This window comes from Geotrypetes seraphini, chromosome 5 (genome assembly GCF_902459505.1).
Source record: "Geotrypetes seraphini chromosome 5, aGeoSer1.1, whole genome shotgun sequence".
Taxonomy (NCBI): Eukaryota; Metazoa; Chordata; class Amphibia; order Gymnophiona; family Dermophiidae; genus Geotrypetes; species Geotrypetes seraphini.
This window is the reverse complement of record NC_047088.1, coordinates 99239537-99260985: the sequence shown is the minus strand read 5'-3', so window position 1 is coordinate 99260985 and position 21449 is coordinate 99239537. Positions and strand designations below refer to the sequence as shown.

Here is a 21449-nt window from a genome sequence, read left to right as displayed (position 1 = left end):
TGATAATGAGTAAGACTCACTGGGTCAAAAACCAGCATGCGGCAGAGGAGGTGAACAGCCTCATGTGTGGCTTCTCCTGATAACATATAGAGCACCGACAGTGAAGGCTGTGAGAGAAGATCAAAAATGTTAATATTACTTTTGCTGTTCCTAGACAAAGACACACATATTCAGCTATAATGCATCTCTGTCCTGCTCCTATAGCAACCTCAGTTATTTTAGTATTGAGACACAGACAGAGCTCCAATGTACTACTAATTACTTCTATAGTGCAACTAGATATATGTAGTGCTGTACACATTACATACAGGTACTTTCTCTGTCAAGTTTCAAGTTTATTTAAGTCTTGCTATACCACTTTTATAGTCAAAGCGGTTTCCAATTAATACAAAGTGTTAAAAAGTTTAAAATATAAAAATATAACATAAAGGGAACAAATACACAATTACAATACAGACGCAACATGATACACATGGGCAAATAGGGAAGATACATTGCTTAAAATAAAAGAAAGGGGAGGAAAAAAACCCCCAAAAGGTAAAAAGGAATCCTTAATGTAAGGCCTGTTGTCTCTAGTAGGCGCGCAATCTCAGGTGTGTTCTTTTTGTACCTGGAGCAATGGAGGGTTAAGTGACTTGCCAAGGGCACAAGGAGCTGCAGTGGGAATCAAATCCAATTCCCCAGGATCAAAGCACTGCACTAACCATCATGCTATTCTTCCCCTCGCCTCCACTCCACAGTCCTACTTTGTATTTCAGAGAAAAAAAAAGCACAGAGGCCTCACAAATTGATGTGAAGAAACAGCCTTTATTCAAAGACCCATATCAATTCTCGAGGTCTAAGTGCTTTTTTTCTCTTGCTATGCTGATCATGTTACACCACTAAATCATTCTCCTCTTAGTCTTGAACACATTGCCACCTCACCACCTACACGTAGAGCACCGAGAATGCCTTCAGTCCTGCTCCACAGCAGCCTTCATTACTCCAGTCACCTTTCTGACTACTTTGCCTCCTCCTGCCTTTCTCTTTTCCCCTCTAACTACATGTACACTTGCTCTAAAACAATGTTTTCCAAGTTGATCCTGGAGTACCCCCCTTGCCAGTCAGGTTTTCAGGATATCTGCAATGAATATGCATGAAATTGATTTGTCGTACATTGTCTCCATTATATGCAAATCTCTTCCATGCATATTCATTGCAGGTATCCTGGAAACCTGAGTGGGGTACACCAGGACCAACCTGGAAACACTGCTCTAAAATGTATACACATATCGTTCCCAGCCCGGTCCAAGTACAAGCTCATCCCAAACTAGAGGTCTACCTTATCTTTGTGCCACTTTAGATTTAGTAGATCCCTGGAGAATTCTCCATACTACTGAACGGGATTACACTCATCGTTCCAGGGCACATAACACACAATCCAGAATTGATTACATCCTCACCACGAGCAGGGCATTTCTGAATGTAGATGCAGCGATAATAGGCCCGGCGGTGATCTCTGACCACGCGATGATCTGGCTTGATGTGAATGTGGGCTTTGGCTTGCGAGGACCCGTGCGCTGGCATTTCCCGAGCTATTTATTCTCGGATGAACATTTTAAATCATATTTAACATCTAAGTGGGCTGACTTTTTGGACTTTAATGGTCAACATTGCATTGATCCGACATTGTTTTGGAGCACTGCTATTGGAGCACTGCTAAGGTGGTGCTTAGGGGTGATTGTATAGCTTTATGTAATAGCGTGCAATCGCCGTTTGTCGCGAGGGATACTTAGGATGGAAAAAGAACTAGCGCATGCGAAACGTTCCTATACTCAACATCCGACCCGAACCTCTAGGGAATGTCTGATTTCGGTAGAAGCGACCCTTAACTCCTACATACATGAACGCACTGTGAAAATGCTCTTATATCAAAAATATCGCTATCATCGCTATGGAAATCGCGCGGGGAAGTTGTTAGCACGATTGACCTCCCAGGCTAGGGGTCATCGTTATGTATTGGGATTGCAGGATGGACAGGGCCGTCTCCAACATACCACTGATCACATTGCACAGATCTTTGAGTCCCACTTTCGGGGGATATTTGGTTGCCAGGACTCGGGAGCAGAACCCCTAATTGGGGATTATTTGGTGGATTCTGGTTTATTACCGCTCTCTGACTCAGATATTGCGTTTCTTAATGCACCCATTACCCTTAAAGAATTGCATAAAGCTATCCAGAATCAATGGAACTTTTCTGCTCCAGGGCTGGATGGTTTCACGGCAGAATTTTATAAATTACTTTCTGGGCAACTGGGTCCTTATTTATGAGATTACTATTCCCAGGTAATACAAGATGAACATTTTCCGGTAGCATCGAATGAGGCTTTAATTACATTGATCTTGAAACCCGGTAAAGACAGCACTGCCCCCGAGTCCTATCGCCCAATTTCTCTGTTAAACGTGGATATTAAAATTCTTTCCAAACTCTTAGCTGATAGACTAGCGACCCTTCTCCCTAATATCATTGCATCAACACAGATGGGATTTGTAAAAGGTAGACAAGCGGTGCATAATGTGCGTAAAGCACTGTTATCCTTAGCTCACACTCAATATCATAATATTCCGATGCTATTGTTTAGTTTGGATGCGGCACAGGCATTCGACCAGGTCAACTGGATGTATCTCTTTGAGGTACTGAAATATATGGGCATATCTGGTTGGTATGCCTCAGTGTTACGCACATTATATTCGACACCTACAGCGAGACTACTCGTTAATGACACTATTATTGACCCCATTACTATTGAACGGGGTACTAGACAGGGATGTCCCCTGTCTCCCCTCCTATTTTTGTTATACTTAGAGCCATTCCTTCGCACTGTGTCTCTGGATCCAGACATTGTGGGGGTAGATTTCAGGACCCACTCACTCAAAGTGTGCGCCTTTGCGGATGACCTACTATTCTTGCTTACTGACCTCCCTCATTCTATTACATATCTATTGCATGCGCTTGAAGAATTTAAATTCTATTCAGGCTTTAAGTTAAACTACCAGAAATCCATGGCTTTAGCCAGCCCAGAATCATTACAACAGACATGGAGAGGTCATTTTCCCTTTACATGGGCCAGAACCTCGATTCGCTATCTAGGGGTTTGGATTCCTAGAGACCTTAAGTCTCTGTACGACAGCAATATTACCCCACTGTTGCATGACAACTTACACAGCCTACAGAACTGGTCCACCTTCCCCCTGACGGTGGCGGGCTGGGTAGCTCTTTTTAATATGGTGCTCTTTCCCAAATGGTTATACCGTTTTCAGGTCTTGCCTCTGCTTTTATCTTATGCTCACAATGAAAGATTTGCAACGTTTCCTCTGGGGAGGTAAGCGACCCCGTAAGCAATACCATCGGATGTGTCTGCCCAGGGACGGGGGGGGGGGGGAGGGCTATGGTTTGTTAAATATACGTTGGTATTACTTGGCCTGTCAGATGAGACATATTAATGATTGGTTCAGAGGGACATCTGAGTTTTCTGTTACACCACTGGAGTTATCTTTGCTGGCTCCGTTTCATGTGAGCTATGTCTTGCATATGGCGGACCCAAGGCTGCGCTCGGTGATGTCTCACTACCCAATATTTACGCCGGCTAGGCGAACCTGGAAGTGGGTTTGTAAAATTGCTAAACTGTCTTCTGGGGTGTCCTTCCTCGGCAGCCCGCTCGGGAGAGGCGTGCGAGCACCGCTCCGCCCCTCCCCCTGATCCAGCAGGGAGAGAAAAAGAGTGCTTGCAGCAGCGGGCCGACTTCTTCCTCGGCAGCCCGCTCGGGAGAGGCGTGTGAGCACCGCTCCGCCCCTCCCCCTGATCCAGCAGGGAGAGAAAAAGAGTGCTTGCAGCAGCGGGCCGACTTCTTCCTTGGCAGCCCGCTCGGGAGAGGCGTGCGAGCACCGCTCCGCCCCTCCCCCGAGCCAGCGGGGATAGCACTGGAAGTTTTCAGCACTGGGAGAACGGCGCGCCCAGAACTGAGCCTGCAGTCGGCAGAGTCTTTTTTTTTCAGTTTCGTCCGGGCCGCTTCTACTCAGACCCTCGGTGGACACCCACGGCTGCAATCGGCAGCAAAGTATTGACTCGGGTCAGGCTCCTCCACGGAGCCTACAGTGAAACCGCCCCCTCTAACCCGGGCGTGAGAGCCAGCTCCACCCCCCCTCGGCGATACCATTTATCTTGCCTGAGAGAACGGCGCGCAGCCGTTCGGCGCGCCGGCTAAGCAACTGAGCGAAAAGCCCAAATCCAGAACAAACGATAAGTACTCCTTACAGTTAGAATCTGCATGTTTAGTCTATATATACAACCATATATTGCCGATTCAGTACGTATTGCCAGCATGTACAGCCGGACAACGCATATTCATTAGGTATAATATGTAACCACATGTTGTAACCGACTATTGCATGAATAGCCTGCAGTTAATGCATGACCAATTATTGCATGACCAATCACTGTCTATTTTACTGCACAACCAATTACTGTCTGTTACTGTATGACCGGGTACTACTTGTACACTCAGCCACAGCTGTCTTACCCCCTATACTTAACCTGTTTCCACTATATACCGTATGATTACCCTCCTACCCCAGATATAAGCTTTAACCACTTACACACCGCAAGCTATCCCTATACCTAACCTGCTCCCCCATTTTAACTCAGTTCCTCACACTAATACACTGTCTACACAACCAGTTTCATTCTACCTTTACCCATTTCTATTGTTCGCTGACTGCCTCACCCAGTCAGGCACTCCTCACAACCCAAGCCGCACACCCTATCACACAACATGGCAATCTGCAATAAACAACAACTACTATTAGGGATACTATACCTATTATGCTCTAAATGCTGGGGCAATGAAGACAACCCCCCCAACCTATGCACACCTACCCTATCTCCTGGCTCAGACCAGTCGAACTAACTAAGCCCTCCAACCCTCTCCAACTCCTACACAACCAGCCAAAACAAGACCTTCATCAAATCACAGTTCTAAACACCACCCGCAAACACCGCAAACCTCACAGGAACAAGATCTGCAACAGAAACACAAAAAAACTAACATATTCTGAAATCCCTACAGCAACCAGTCACGTAAACATTAAGGGATACTACCTAAATACCCGTTCCGTGAGAAACAAAGCCCACATAATATATGATTGGATACTACAAACAAAACCGGACCTCCTGTTTCTGACAGAAACATGGATGAACTCCGACACTGACACTATCATGAAAGAAATCCTACCTCAGGGATACAAAATCATCCCACTATCAAGAAACTGGAAAAAAGGAGGAGGACTAGCGATCATCCTAAAAGAACACTTCAACTACATCAAGACCGACTCCAAATCGTCAGAAAACCTTGAAATACTAACTTGCAAAATCACTAACGCACAGTTAGAAGAATCATTAATTACAACTTTGTTCTATATCCCACCCAAAAAATGATCAAACGCTAAAGAGGAATTCACCGAATTCCTTACCTTATCCACCCTAAAAGGATCATATAACCTGCTTCTGGGAGACATCAATACTCACCTAGAGCAAAAGACTAAACCAGAAATAACTGAAATCGCCAACTTCCTAATGTCACTGGACTTTCCAAACCCAGATGCAGAAATAACCCATGAAAAAGGACACAAACTAGACTTAATCACCTTCTCCCACAAAGAAACAATAGATCCCAAAATACAATATTACCCAGGACCCTGGGAAAAATGCATCTGGTCAGACCACTACATTGGCAAATTCGATCTACACTGGCTAAAACAGAATACACAGCAAAAACACAAAAACGTCAACACGAACACAATAACCAGCTGGGGCATTATTAACCCAATCGAATTTTGGACCCACTACGAGTTACATCCCACAACCAAAGAAATTCAGAATTTCCCTACAAGATGGGAAACTTACAGCAAAGAACTCCTAGACCAAATAGCACCATATAAAACATACAAAAAGAGAAATAGACCGCCAAATGAATGGTTTGACAGTGAACTACTAACCACCAAACAGGAACTAAGAAAATTGGAGAGAATCTGGCTAAAAACAAACAAAGAATCAGACAAGACAAACTGGAAACAAAAAATGAAAATATACAAAAATCTGATCAAAGAAAAACGCACTAAGCATTATGCGAAAAAAATTGGTACCTCAAAAATAAACAGCAAAGAATTGTTAAAACTAGTAAAAACAATAACCGATACAACACAAATACTGAAAAAGGACAATAAGCCCACTCCATCGGCACAAACCCTAGCCAACTACTTTCAAAATAAAATCGCGGAGTTAAGAGCAACTCTACCCACAACCACAACAAATGCTCTTCAATACCTCGAACCCCATGACCAAGACACCAGAGTAGACATGATATGGGACCACCTCGATTACCCTGACTGGCATCAGTTCCTAAACTTATTCAACAAGTACACCAAATCTAACTGCCTACTTGACGCATGTCCCCCAAAAATCATGACAGTTGCCCCTCCAGAATTTAAAAAGGAACTATTCGCATGGCTAACATCCGCCCTTACAAGCGGAACATTAAACAAAAAAATGGGTCACATACTAATCACTCCAATCCCCAAAGATCGGAAAACCTCTTCAGCTCTGACATCCAATTTCAGACCCATAGCAAGCATTCCCCTCTTCACAAAGATACAGGAAGGATTGGTCAACCTTCAACTAGTAAACTACCTGGACAAATTTAACATCCTTAGTGAACACCAATCAGGATTCAGGAAAGGATACAACACAGAAACTGTCTTAGCCTCCTTACTGAATCACCTTTATGATCTCTTTAGCAAGGGCAAAAGCGCACTGATCCTACAATTAGACCTCAGCAGCGCGTTCGACTTGGTAGACCATGAAATCATGCTGCTGTGCCTTGAAGTAATGGGAATCTCTGGAAAGGCAAAGAAATGGTTCCAAGAATTCCTAATAAACAGATCCTACCAAGTAATCAGCAACGAAAACTACTCCAAACCATGGAAAAACCCTTCAGGCGTACCTCAAGGTTCCCCCCTATCGCCCACCCTTTTCAATATCTACATTGCCTCCTTAGGTCTCCTCCTACAAAAACTCAACTTAATACACTACATTTACGCAGATGACATATCCATTCTAATCCCCATAAAAGACATCACAAAAGAAATTGTAGACAACCTCTCAAACATAATGACCGAAATTGACAAATGGACCACTAATTTCAAACTAAAACTAAACACAGAGAAAACAAAAGTCTTTCTGGCTAGTCCTAATGACAAAATCACGAGAACATCGATAAAAATAAACAATCACGAATACCCAATTTCCAAAAACATAAAAATACTCGGTATCACCCTAGATACTCATCTAACTATGACTGACCACACAAACTCACTAGTGAAAAAATGTTTTTACACGCTATGGAAACTAAGGACCATAAAAAAATACTTTGACCCAACGTCATTCAGGTTGCTGGTACAGGCACTGATCCTATCCATTCTTGACTACTGCAACATCATCTACCTGGGCATCCCACAAAAAACAATTAAAAAACTGAGATTAATACAAAACACCGCCGTTCGCCTAATTTTCGGACTAAGAAAAAACGATCACATCAGCCCCTACTATAAAAAACTGCATTGGCTTCCAATAGAAGCGTGAATACTATTCAAATTTGCTTGCACCTGTTTCAGGCAAGCCTGGGGACTAGCACCTTCATACCTGCAAACTCACTTCATCCTGCACAACCCCACACGAGCAACCAGAAACAAAAACTTCTTTGCATACCCAAAGATTACAGGCTGCAGATACAAATCATTCCTGGACAGAACCTTTAAGTTCCAAGCAAGCAGACAGCAAGTTTGGCTGAAAAACTACATAAACGAACCCAATCTGTCTTACAGTGCCTTCCGTAAATCGATCAAAACCGCCCTATTCGCTAAATTCGTTGACTAAAACTGTCCCCTTCCTCACTAGGACTCCCCTCCCCGTAAACGCCTTTTTCTTCCTCTCAAGAAGCTCCTCATCTATTCAGATATCCTCTACACATAGAACTCCTACTCATATGTAAGCTCTAAAGTATTCAGGTATTCATTACCCATAGAACTCCAATTAGCACGTTAGTTTCCCATTAGACTATTATATTGTATTAGACACATTGCATGGTATTGTATCTAGTCTTATTGTATTGTATTGTATTTAGACTCACTGTATTGTACTGTACTGTTTTGTATTGTATTGTATGTAGACTTATTGTTTTGTATTAAGACCTTTTGTTATTCGCTGAATGTCCAGCCCTCTTACAATGTAAACCGCCTAGAAGTCGCCTAACTATGGCGGTATAGAAAAATAAAGTTATTATTATTATTATTATTATATTTACCTATACAGGGCAATGGAACCTTTCAGCCTGGACTTCAAAATGCCACCTTTATCAGGTGGAGCGCACAGGGTCTTCAATATCTTTTTCACCTGTTTTCTGAGGAGGGGAGCCTGGTCACATTTGCGGAATTACAACAAACATTTGACTTACAGGCTAACGATTTATTTGCCTATTACCAGATTCGTCATTACGTTCAATCTCTACCAGTGACCTTTCTCACTGAGGACAGCAGGGATGCACTGTCGGAACTCTTTAGTCTCTCAGCCCAACAGAGGATTTCACATTGTGGGGATCCGGGACTGTCAATCGGGCCCCAATCTGGACATTAGGTCATGCCTAAAAGTCCAGTGCGCGTTCGTACAGTAAGCATGCTCAGAGATGGAGTCTGGGCAGAGCACAGACAGCATCAAGATGTATGTGTGTATCTATAAAATAAGCGTGTCCACACATTTTATAAAGACAAAAAGAAGCTTACATGTCTTTATAAAACAATCCTGACCTATTAAACAAAAGCCCCATTATAAAAATACTAATCATATACAGTACATGGTTAGCAGCCAAATACAGAGTATGAGTGAGTGTGTGTGTGTGTCTGTCTTGCCATATAATTCTGGATGAGTAACATAGTAAATCATGGCAGATGAAGATCTCTATGCTCCATCCAGTCTGTCAAACAAGGTTGCCAGAACTGTAGCTGCCACTTTGTACAAGTTACACCCCTCTATACTCTGTTTAAAGTGAGGTCATTTATTCTTTCTTTGTTCTATGTTCTTTCTATATGGAAACCCTCTGTTTATCCCAGATATATATGTCCAACATTATATGCTCAGTTGCCCTGAATTTATAAAACCCTCGTATACATTCAATGCTGATGCCAAACGTATAAATACTCTTCAAAATGGATCCCAAATATACAAGAGAACACTTCAAATCTAATATTTAAAACAATGCAATCAATAAGAGTACAGATAAAACAAGCTCCCATACATAAAAGGTGAATGCAATGTGACACAACCAGGAGTGGAGCACCACTCTCTCTGATTTTTGTATCAAGATTGCCACAACCATCTCACAATGTGCTTTAACTCTATCCTGCAATTCCTATATTCTAATACTAAGAGTACCTTTGGATGTTACTCAAACATAGTACGAGACAGTTAGACAGTTATAAAGCTGAAGTGCCATTTTCATAAGCTTAATGAAGCAGAACCCAGGATCCCTCTCTTACCGGCTTATGTGGTCCCCGCAGAATGTGAGCTCGGGCTCCTTCACACGCTGTCCGCATGGCATGGAGAGGTGGGGTGCCCAGCAGATCTGTGATAAGATCCAGCTGTTTTGTTCCCAGAGACAGGAAAGAAAGAGGGATTAAGAGGAGGAAAAAGGTGAGACACCGAGGATGCCTTTCTCTGTGGGTATTTTGAGTACTGGGCAAAAGTTGCTTGGAAGAACCGATAATATTGTAGACAGAGATTATGGCAGCCTATCTTACTGACCCTACAACCAACCATGAGCTGCAGATAAGATTGGATCACATAGCTTGATAATGACACAAAACATTCAAGTAAATCTACTATACCTTGCTGAAGAATAGTAAATATCTGGTTTTTTTGGACTGGCCAAGTCCAAATCCTAACATAAAATCCTCAAATATCACAGAACTGAAATAGTATGATATGGAAGAATCTGTCAAAAACAGTTTGCATATTTTTTCACACATGGACACTAATGCTTAATCTTTTATTGAATAAATATATCAAAAACATATTCTTTTTAGCTAAGCTATTTATTCATTGGTGCTGGCTCTCTCTCTCTCTTATCTGGACAGATTAGGATCTATTCATATTTTGAATACAAGGTTATGAATTCAACAACTTTGCACTATACCTTCTCCTTTATATACGCACTTCTTTAGAGAATCATTTTCCCCTCTCAGATAGTGCTTAATTTTAAGGTACATCGTCAAAAGCGTGCCATACTTTGGTGTGCCGACAATCCTGCAATGACATTTGCTCGGACGTATGTGCGCCGCCGCTTCTGCCGCTTTTATGCCTTTCCGTTAGCACTGTGAGGGTGTGTGTGGGGGGAACCCCCCAGTACATTTACAAGTCCTCACGCTCCCGTTGGGGGGGGGAGGGAATCACCCCCAAGTACACTGAAACCTCCTGTTCTCCTTTTCGTTTTTGCTGTTCGGGAGTTTTCAGTGTAATGTGGGGGGGGGTTCCCCCCTCCCCTCCACCACCCCCAACGGGAACACGAGGACTTGTAAATATAGTGGGGGAGTTCCACTCCCCCGCTCATAGCACTAACGGAAAGGCTTGGAAGTGGTGGTGTGCATATGTCCTGTGCGCAAATGTCACCGCGGGATTGTCAGCGTGCTTTTGATGGGTCACCAATTTTAAATGTTAACTGGATATAGGGTCAGATGGATGAATCTAGGAGGCACTGCATTATCAGAATGCAGAAGTCTCCTGGATCATCTGTGTACAGTATTATGTATGGATAATGTTGTCTCTGCTACACCCTTTTGTTTATAGAATTATGAGTAAGGCAATTCCTGATGGAAAACCCATACCTGTTGGATAGGGCTTTGGGCCTGGAACAAGATTCTCCTCCCTAAGAGCTCAGCAAAGATGCAGCCCACAGACCAGATATCAATGGAGCTTGTGTAGTGTCTACTTCCCATTAGAATCTCTGGAGCTCGGTAATACTGTGTCACTACCTCCTGGGTCATGTGCTGAGACTCATCTGGCTCCTCCACTCGGGCCAATCCAAAATCACAGATCTGAGTGAAGAAAAGCAGACCAAAAATGTTGTCAGGGCAGCAAATTGCATAATGTATAGGCTGAAAGTTTTGGAGACAGGATGTAGGGCTCTTTGTTGATCCAAGTAGCCAGCCAAAGTTTACCTTTAAAACACAGTTACTGTTAACCAGGAGATTTCCAGGCTTGATGTCTCGATGCAGAACACCTGCTGAGTGTAGATACTTCAACCCTGGCAAGATAGAAGCAGTGGTCAGACCCATTTTCCAGTCTCACCTATGCCACCATTCTCACTGTATGAACTACAGCTTCAAATCACTCAGTTGTAATGCTTGTAAATTTAGCTTTCAGTCTAACAGCTGCCTTTAGTTTTAACCTACAGCTTAATATTTTCAGTCCAGGAATATTGCAACCAGGTGACTTATGCTTGCACAGCTCAGTGTAATGTGGCAAAGTACCACCTGCAATAGCACAGTTGATTAACACTGCTATCCAAAGAAAACAAGTAACCTACCTCGAAGGATCTGATAGAGAAAGACTTTGATATGATCGGAGCTGAGAGGCTGTGGGGACACAATGACCTTGTGAAGGTCACTCTGCATCAACTCTGTGATAACATATCTGAGCAGGGATGATAGGTCAAGGGTAACCATAAAGTCACACAAGGAAAAAGTGTGGGGAAAGGGAGACAAAATGCAAGGATCAAGGGGACTGAATCTCTCAATTAAAGATCTAGTTGACAAATTTGTATTGGCACAAGCAGTGCAGTGCTGAACTAGCTCCATGTTTCTATGGTTGAAAACCTCTGTTTTTAGCTGCCCACATTTGGGGATTATGCAAGAAGGGGGACTGCTAGGTTATTGCTGGGTTTTGTTTGCACTGTCATTAAAGAAATAAACTTGAATAGCAGAGCACAGCCACATGTTTGCTCTATCATTCATCTGTTCTCTTTGTTAATAATGCATTCAAAACTTCACACGCTTGACATTCTCTGGGTGGAGAGAGAAAGAGGATGTAGGAAAGAAGTAAAGGATACATTTCTTCGAAGCAGTCAATCTGGGGAGGCTGCAGGATATCTAAAGCTGACAGCACCTGTGGGAAGAGAACACAGATAGGAAAAAAATCCACTGCAGATATCCTAACAGTAACACCAAGAAGGGAAGATTAGGTTCTTACCTCGATAATCTTCTTTCTAGTTGAAGGGTACAGCAAGCTTGACCAGTGGATTCTTTCCCTTTAACCACAAGGATTGCAGAAGGCATCATCTACATTTTTCAATTCCACCTCCTTGTGTGCACTATACCTTCTCTTTTATGTACTCACTAAAAAGGAGAAATGAGGGTACGGGAAACTCCCCGACCAATCAAGTCTTTTCTGCTCTGCACAAAAACATTTGCACAACATTTAACCAAACATTTATCCACATCTGATTGTAAATTGCTTAGATAACCTTGATAAAATAAATAAATAAATAATCTAAACAAGGTAGACCCAAACAAGCCACTTCCCTGCATGCAACCAGCACAAACATTTATGAAACTTCTATAGTCCCCCTAAAAGTTTTGTCTATAGAGTTAACTGCTAGTTCATCATATTTGTGGAACCAAAGAACAGTAGGGATCTGCATATTCTCTTGGCAGCTCATAGACTAGAATTTGAAGACACCCATATAAGTCCGAGACAGAAAGCAGGCTGAACAATAATCTGACAGGGTGAGCTGTCAAGTCTTCTGTAACCTTCTACTAGTAAAAAGATTATTGAGATAAGAACCTAATCTTTCCTTCTAGTGCAAAGAGTACAGTGGGCATGGCCAGTAGGACATACCAAAGTAGTCCCTTGAGATTAGGGCGGGGCAGATGAGCCTGTTGCTAGCACCGAGGACCCAAAAATGGTGTCTCTTTGTGTTGTCACATCCACAATGTAAAATGTTGTAAAAGTATGGAGAATTGACCATATAACCACCCTATAAATCTCCTCAGGCAGAACGTCCCTCGAAGCCACGCTTCTGGTGAAATCCACTTTCAAAGAGACTGGCGGCTGTTTACCACAGCCAGTGTAAGCAGATGAAATAGCCCTGTGAATCCATCTGGAAAGAAGCCTTAGAGGAAGATTTTCCCAGTTGGCTAGGACTGGTGAGAACAAAAAGGTGATCTGAGAGTTGAAACTCATTCGTCACCTCAAGGTAACGGAGAAAAACTCTCCTCAAATCCAGTAATACCAAAACTTTGTCCTTTTTCTTCACACCAGTGGCATGGAAAGCAGGTAGTCGAACTTCCTGACTGACATGGAAAGCCAAAACCACCTTTGGCAGAAAGGAAGTCACCGTGTGAAAAGACACACTAACCTCCGTAAATCTGAAGAAAGGCTCTCTACATGAGAGTCTAAAACTTCGAAACCCTTCTGGCCAAGGTGATAGCTACCAGGAAAACCATCTTGATAGCAGCAGTGACACCTCCTGTAAGGATTTGTACGGGGTTTACTGAAGGCCCTTAACACAATGTTAAGATTTCTCGTTGGAAATGGTTGTCGCACGGAAGGATGTAAATGCAATGCTCCCTTCAGAAATCTGGTTATATCAAGATGGGAAGCCAACAACACTTTCTCCATTCAAGCCCTAAAGCACAACAGGCTTGCCACCTGCACCTTGAGAGAGCCCACCGTGAGGCCTTTCTCAAGACCGTCTTGAATAAATGGCAGGACTGTATAAAACGGAGCCCTAAAAGGTTCCACCTCACACCATCACTGAAAGGTCTTCCAAGCCTTATCATAAGCTGCAACCATTCCTGGCATCTTAGATCACAGGTGGATAGCTATAACCACCTCTGAATATCCTTTCTGCGTTAGGGCTGCACACTCAAGAGCCATGCAGTAAGTCCAAAGCATTCTGGACTCTCCAGGGCAATTGGCCCCTGTGAGAGAAGCGCTGGAAGAAGTGGCAGTTTGAGACACTTGTCACGTTGTAATCAAACAAGATCCGCGTACCACAGAAGTCTCAGCCAGTATGCTGCCATAAGAATCACTGACCCATGGTGAGTCATTATTCTTCGAATGACCCTTAGGTTAAAAGGCTGATGTAGAATACTGAAACAACTTTTGGCAAAAAGGAAGGTACTGTACGAAAAGTCACTCCCGTTTCCATGATCCTCAGAAATGGTTCCCTGAACAACAAAGCTTGCAATTCTGAGACTCTTCTGGCTGAGGTAATTGCAACCAGGAACACCACTTTGATTGTAAGATCCATGAGAGAAGCTTCCTCTAAAGGCTCATATGTTGCCCTCCGATGACCCTCTAACACGATGTTGACATTCCAGGAAGGGAAAGGATCTCTAAAGCAAGCCAGGCCTGCTATCTGTACCTTAAGGGACGCCATGGCTAATCTCATGTCCAGGCCCTCTTGAAGGAAGACCAGTGCCAATAATGCTGGGGCTTTGTTGTGCTCCAGATTCTCCTTATTGCACCAGTGCTGAAAAGTATCCCACGTCTTGGCATATGCCAAAAGAGTGGGTGGTTTCTTGGCCTTCAGTAGGGTGGTAATGACTACTTTTGAATATCCTTTCTTGGCTAGTGACATGCGCTCAAGAACCATGCTGTAAGACTGCCACGCCAGATGTTCTAGAGAAATCGGCCCCTGTGTGAGCAAGTCTGGATACACCTGGAGCTGGAGAGATTCGTTCACCTGTAGGTGTACTAGATCCACATACCAAGGACACCTGGGTCAATCCAGGGCCATGAGGATCAACCTCCTTGAGCGAGATGCTATGCGATGGACCGCCTGGTCGATCAGGGGCCATGAAGGAAACACATATAGTGGTCCGGACTTAGGGCATAGTTGCACCAGGGCATCCAACCCTGCACTTCCAGTACCATATTTTCGGCTGAAACACCAAGGCGCTTTCTTCCTGCATGCCGTTGCCATCAGATTGAATGTTGGATGCCTTCAACGTCCTACAATGTTTTGGAATGCCCACAGGGACAACAATCACTCTTCAGGGTCCAATGTCTGTCTGCTGAAGTCGTCCACTTGCATGTTTTTTCACTCTGGCTATGTGTGCCGCTGTGTTGGTCAGCAGGTGCTTTCCTGCCCAAGCAAACAGTAGTTTTGCCTCTAGTTGGAACAATGTGCTTCTGGTGCCTCTCTGCCAGTTGGCATAGGCCACTGCTGTGGAATTGTCTGAGAATACTCTTATGGCTCTGCCTTCCAGCACCGACTGTAAGTTTAGCAGAGCCAGACAGATGGCTCTCAGTTCTAGCATGTTTATCGACCACTTCTACTGGGATGGTGTCCATTTCCCTTGCACCGGGCGACCACTGCAGTGTAACCCCACCCCAGTGAACAGGCTGGCATCTGTTGTCAGTGTGACCCCTGAATCGATCTGAAGTAGAATCCCTTTTGCTAGAAACTGCAGGTGGAGCCATCAGCTCATGCTACTGCAGGCTGCCTCTGTCCAGGATAGAGGGGCCTGTAGGGAGTCTCTCTGGGGAGACCAATGAGACAACAGCACATCCCGAAGTGGACGCATACACTTGCCCAAGGCACTACTTTTATGGCAGCTGCCATCGAACCCAGAACCTGTAGGTAGTGCCACACTGTAGGTGCTGGCTACAATAGGAGATTTGTAATTTGCTCCCAAAGCTTCTGTCTGCGTGCCTCTGTTAGAAAAATTTGATCTTCCATCGTGTTGGAGAGAATTCCCAAGTATTCCAAAGACTGAGTGGGGACTAATTGGCTCTTTCAAATGTTTACAATCCAGCCCAGATTCTGCAAAGTTTGCACAACTGCCGCCACTGCTCTTTCTCCCTCTTCTTGAGAGGGAACTCTGATAAGCCAGTCATCTAAATAAGGATGAACAAGCCAGCCCACCCTGTGGAGATGAGCTGCTACCACTAGCATCACCGTGGTGAACATCCATGGTGCCGTTGCCAGCTGAAATGATAATGCTGAGAATTGATAGTGAATCTCCAACATGTGAAATCTCAGGAAATGTCTGTGTGCTGGAAAAACTGGAATTTAGAGATAAGTCTCTGTTAAATCCAGGGCACCCGGAAAATCTCCTGGGTAGACAATACCGTTAGATATTTCTGGGCCAGAAATAACAGATACCATTTCCATCCAGAAACACAGAACCTTCAGAGCTGCATTGACATGTTTGAGATCCAGAATGGGCCTCCAGTCATCAGAATTTTTCTTAGGTACGACAAAGTATATTGAGTATCTGCCTGAGCCTGGAACTGGTTCTATGGCTTGAATATCCAGCAATCTGTTTAACATTGTCAGGACTTGGGCCACCTGATCTGGTCAGCCCGCCGGAGAATCCACGAACCAGTCAGAGGGTATACAAACTATCTTGTAACCTTTCTGACAATATCCAAGACCCAAAGATCTGTTGTTATGCTTTCCCAGGCCTCCAGAAAGTCCTAGAGCCGACCTCTAATTTTATGAAGGGCAGCTGGAGGCCTGGCATCATTGTGGCTTCTGAGTTGCTGTTGTGGCACAGGAACCTGTATTTTGAATTTTCCGACTTCCAGAATATCTCTATCTGGAACCTTAATAGGTTCTCTGAGACAAGCCTCCTGTGGTGTACTGTCAAAAACACAGGGACCCCCCAAAAGGAGCTCCAGTTCTGGCTTCTAGCCACTCGAGGTCTGCTGTCTAGTAAGAACATGTCCAGGGTTCGCAGCCAGGAATGGCAGGCACGTGCTACGAAAAGAGCAGCTGTTGCTGCTTTAATTCCCAGGGCCAGGGCCTCAATCTGCCTCCTCAGGACCATATATACTCGGTGGTCCTGTGTATTCTTCAGCACGACTCCTCCCGCACTGGGTAAGGATGTGTGTTTAGTTACCTGTGCCACCAGGGAATCTACCTTTGGCATAGTAAACATTTGCTGGAACTCTTGATCCAGAGGATGCAACATAGTAATGGCTTTCGCCCCTCTAAGGGACCTCCCAGGGCTCTGTAACCAGGAGTTTCATGTCTGGTCCTACGGAAAGGACGTGGGCTATTGGACCCTGCTTAAAAGAGAACACTGAGATGACTGGGACTGATGCAGATCAATCTTGAGCACACAAAGAGACTCAGTAATAATGTCTGGCAGGACTGAAAACTTGGAACAGTTGCCGTATGGAGGGATCCTCTTCCAGGTCTGCGGCCGGGACTCCATTCTTATCCTTAACATAGGAGACTGAATCTCCCATCAGGGAGGCCTCACTTTAAGACAGTAAGGGGATCAAGACTGAACATTCATCTCCAGAATCCCTGTTCAACTGACAATCCAGAGTCAGGGAGGAGCTCCACTCGCAAAAAAGCACTTTGAGAATTCTTAAGCAGGCCTAAATTGCATATTTTGGTCATGTCAGAGCAGATTAATGAACTCATGGATAAAGCCTTAGTAGGCAACTCTCCTTCCCGTTTAGAATGGGGAGAGACACTTCTTTAGCTGTGGAGCTTCTGCGCCAGTTCAGTGCGCTGTGCCACTGTTCCAGGGCTCCTGGGGAAATTTTCGCTCCTCTAACAGGCTCAAAAGCCGTGTGCCATGCCCCAGAGGCCGCGTGGGAGCTAAACTTGACATTCCCGCCTCCCTGTTTCACTCGACATGGCACGGAGCGCAAAGACACTCTTCCACCATCCGTCCTTTGCAGACAAGGAATGATATAGGGATATTTAGAGTAATAGGACTCCAACCCTGGCGCTTTGTAAGCAAAACAAGGAGAAGTTTGAAAACTTAGAAAAAAACAATTTAAAATCACCTCAGGGCTGATCAAACACCTCAAAAAACAGGATTTAAATAAGGGAGACCAAGGTCCTAGCTGTAGAAACACTTAAAAACAGCTTTTGAAGACACATTATTCCCCCCCCCAGCTTTTCAAACTGTTAGTGTATTTAGGCAATAGTCGTCCTCTCTATTTAATCAAGCCCCATTTATTTGGAGTTCTCTGCCTATTTCTATTAGGATGGTAAAAGATTATAGGCAATTTAGGAAAGGTTTGAAGACTTATCTTTTTAGGAAATTTCACTCAAAGTAATTCAAATTGTCAAACTGTACTTAATGTAATACGTTGTAACTCCTAGGTTTTGTCCTAATTTCTTCTAACATTATCTGCAGTGAACTTTATAGGTATCTGTGGAATACAAGTACTCAATGTAACGTAATGTTGTTAAAGCAAACCCAGTAACCAAATCTGAGAAAGCAAGGGTAAGCAAAGTGTGTCTCTAGTTGCATAAAGATGAAGAGGATGCCAACAATGAAGTTTCAAGTTTCAAGTTTTATTAATTTTGATATACCAACCATCAAGTTAATATCTGGCCGGTTAACAATATATTTAAAAGAAAGAGAAACTAAAAGAAACTAAAAAAAAGAGGTATTGTGTATATACAAATAACATTACAAGACGAACTAGACAGTGAGGATAGAAGGGAAGGGAGGGTGAAGTTACATATTTGAGAAGAAAAATGGAGATAGTGGGGTTAGGATAAAACATAATGGAGAGGGACGCTTTAAAGAAAGCGGTTATTATTGATAAATAGAATAAAAAAAAATAAAAAAATAAAAAAAAGGAATGATGGCTCTAAGTGTTAGCAAAAGCATCACGAAATAAAAAAGTTTTTAAATCTGTCTTAAATTTATCGAGTCGTGATTCGTCGCGGAGTTGCTGTGGCAGGGAATTCCAGAGGGTAGGGGCAGTTACTGCGAAATTTACTTTACGTGTATTGTAGAAGTCTTTGATAGAGGGGATAAAAAGAAGTTTTTGATCAGTTGATCTCAGAGTGCGTGAGGAGCAGTAGGGAATGAGAAGTTTGTCAAGGAATGAGGGCAGATGAGAAAGTTTTATTTTAAAGGATAGTAAGATAATTTTAAAGATGATGCGGTGAGTAATAGGGAGCCAGTGTGCTTCTTTTAAGAGAGGGGTGATATGGTCGTATCTGCCTACTTTATGGATAAGTTTTATTGCAGTATTTTGTATTAGTTGTAAACGACGAATTTCTTTTTGAGGGAGGCCATTTAGAAGAGAGTTACAGTAATCGAGATGAGAAATTACTAATGAATGTATCAGGATAGTGATTGAGTTAGTTTCAAGGATAGAAGTTAGAGATCGGATGATGCGTAATTTATAGAAACAAGTTTTAACCACTGAACTTATGTGATCATGAAAGGTAAGATCTCTGTCAATGATTACACCTAAAAGTTTTATCTTAGTGTCCATTTGGATTGGTGTAGATTTAATAGAGATATTGTCCAATAAAAATTCTGTGGATTTGATAGGGAGTAACAAACTTCGGGATTTGTCTAGATTGAGGGAAAGCTTGTTTGTGTACAACCAATCATATATGGTGTTTAGTTTGTTATTAATGTCTTTGATGTCTGAAATGTTTAAAGTATTAATTGGGTGGAGGAGTTGTATGTCATCGGCGTATGCAAAAATAGTAAATCCGATGAAGTGGCATCCATCCTGAGAAACGGGAGAATCAGAGCCTGGGTGGTGTGAGTGTAAGTATGGAGCAGAAAGTGGTCATTTTTCTTCTGTTCCCCCCCTCCTTTTCTCTTTTATACTCTTCGCCAGGATCCATCTCTACTTCCTCCTTTCTTCCTCAGTTAGCTGAACAATAAGAGAAGATCCCATACTGCTTAATGCTTTATCCCATCTGTCAGCACCATGAACGCATTCAGAACTCATGGGCTGACTCATTTCCTGAATCATAAGATCAGAACACAAGAAGTGCTGCCACAGCATAGGTGGGGAAGAGCAGCTGGTAGTGGTTGGATCTACCCACTGCCCCTCCTGCAAGCACAGTTCTCTGATTTGGAATGACTTGGAGATGTGGATTTAGAGCTCTGCAGCATTGCTTTATGTACATTTTATTTGACTATTTGTATAAAAAGGAATAGTTTACAACACACACCAATAAATAAGGCCTAGAAACAAACAAAGAAAAAAATGTACAGCTGTATGCCCACATATTCCTCCTCCTTCTCCGCCCCTCACCATCAGCAGAAGCACTAAGGCTTGAATGCAAAGAGAATAAAACCGGTTTTCAAATCAGCTCTGAATTTACAATAGAAGGTTTTGAGTTATCAAGTTCCATAAGTAGGGGGCCAGGAAACCTAATGCTATTTCCAGGTACAACCCACATGAACTGACCCAGTTAATGGGCAGCAATGTCAGGCCAGCTGTGGGGAAGGAACACCTTTCCAGTTAGAGCCACACTTCCCAGCATAGAGGTTCTTTTCAGTCAGGTACCTCTAATTGTCGTAACAAGAAATATGGCCTGAATGCCCCTTATCTAACACCACATTCTATACTCTTATGCTTAACCTCCAAATCTCATGAGGTTCCTCCCATCAACTGTGGCCCACTGTCACTCACGTTATCATGCTTGAAGTAGCAGAGCATCTTGAGTTCCCGAAAGACCCGCTTGCAGGAGACCAGGTTCTGGAAGACATTGGGCATTTTCTTCAGGGCCACACGTCTCCCATCCCGAGGATCTGTCACTGACCTGCCAAATGCAAGAAATATTTCATTGGCTGAATTACGTTACCAAATTTAATGAAAAAAGACCTAACATAAATGATAGCTGAGAAAGACCAATATGGTCTATCTATCTGATAAGTAAGATGACTCCATGCCCTTGTGTGTTTGGAGATGTATCTGCCACACCATGCAGGGATGGTTACTAAGTCTAAGAATGTCACAATGCCCCTGTATCGCTCCATGGTGCAACCTCATCTGGAGTACTCCGTTCAATTTTAATCTCCTTATCTCAAGAAAGACATAGCGGCACTAGAAAAGGTTCAAAGAAGAGCAACCAAGATGATAAAGGGGATGGAACTTCTCTCATATGAGGAAAGACTAAAAAGGTTAGGACTCTTCTGCTTGGAAAAGAGATGGCTGAGGGGAGATATTATTGAAGTCTACAAAATCCTGAGTGGAGTAGAACGGGTACAAGTGGATCGATTTTTCACTCTGTCAAAAATTACAAAGACTAGGGGACACTCGATGAAGTTAAAGGGAAATACTTTTAAAACAAATAGGAGGAAATATTTTTCACTCAGAGAATAGTTAAACTCTGGAACGCATTGCCAGAGGGTTGTGGTAATAGCGCATAGCTTATCTGGTTTTAAGAAAGGTTTGGACAATTTCCTGGAGGAAAAGTCCACAGTCTGTTATTGAGAAAGATATGGGGGAAACAATTGCTTGCCCTGGATCAGTAACATGGAATGTTGCTACTCCTTGGGTTTTGGCCAGGTACTAGGAACTTGGATTGGCCAACATGAGAACGGGCTACTGGGCTTGATGGACA

General features: G+C 43.3%; 1 protein-coding gene across 1 annotated transcript in view; it reads right to left on the bottom strand.

Moving 5' to 3' along the window:
• The window catches only part of LOC117361547 (serine/threonine-protein kinase NLK2-like), a 41203-nt gene that overhangs the window by 13780 nt on the left and 5974 nt on the right, over window positions 1–21449 (bottom strand). Inside the window, exons 2-8 of the mRNA XM_033947019.1 lie at window positions 20516–20645; window positions 12192–12247; window positions 11670–11776; window positions 11302–11387; window positions 10969–11178; window positions 9625–9726; window positions 21–107 (exon numbers count right to left, since the gene is read on the bottom strand). Of these exons, the coding sequence (XP_033802910.1) occupies window positions 21–107; window positions 9625–9726; window positions 10969–11178; window positions 11302–11387; window positions 11670–11776; window positions 12192–12247; window positions 20516–20645 (778 nt within the window). The remainder of the gene's footprint in view (window positions 1–20; window positions 108–9624; window positions 9727–10968; window positions 11179–11301; window positions 11388–11669; window positions 11777–12191; window positions 12248–20515; window positions 20646–21449) is intronic.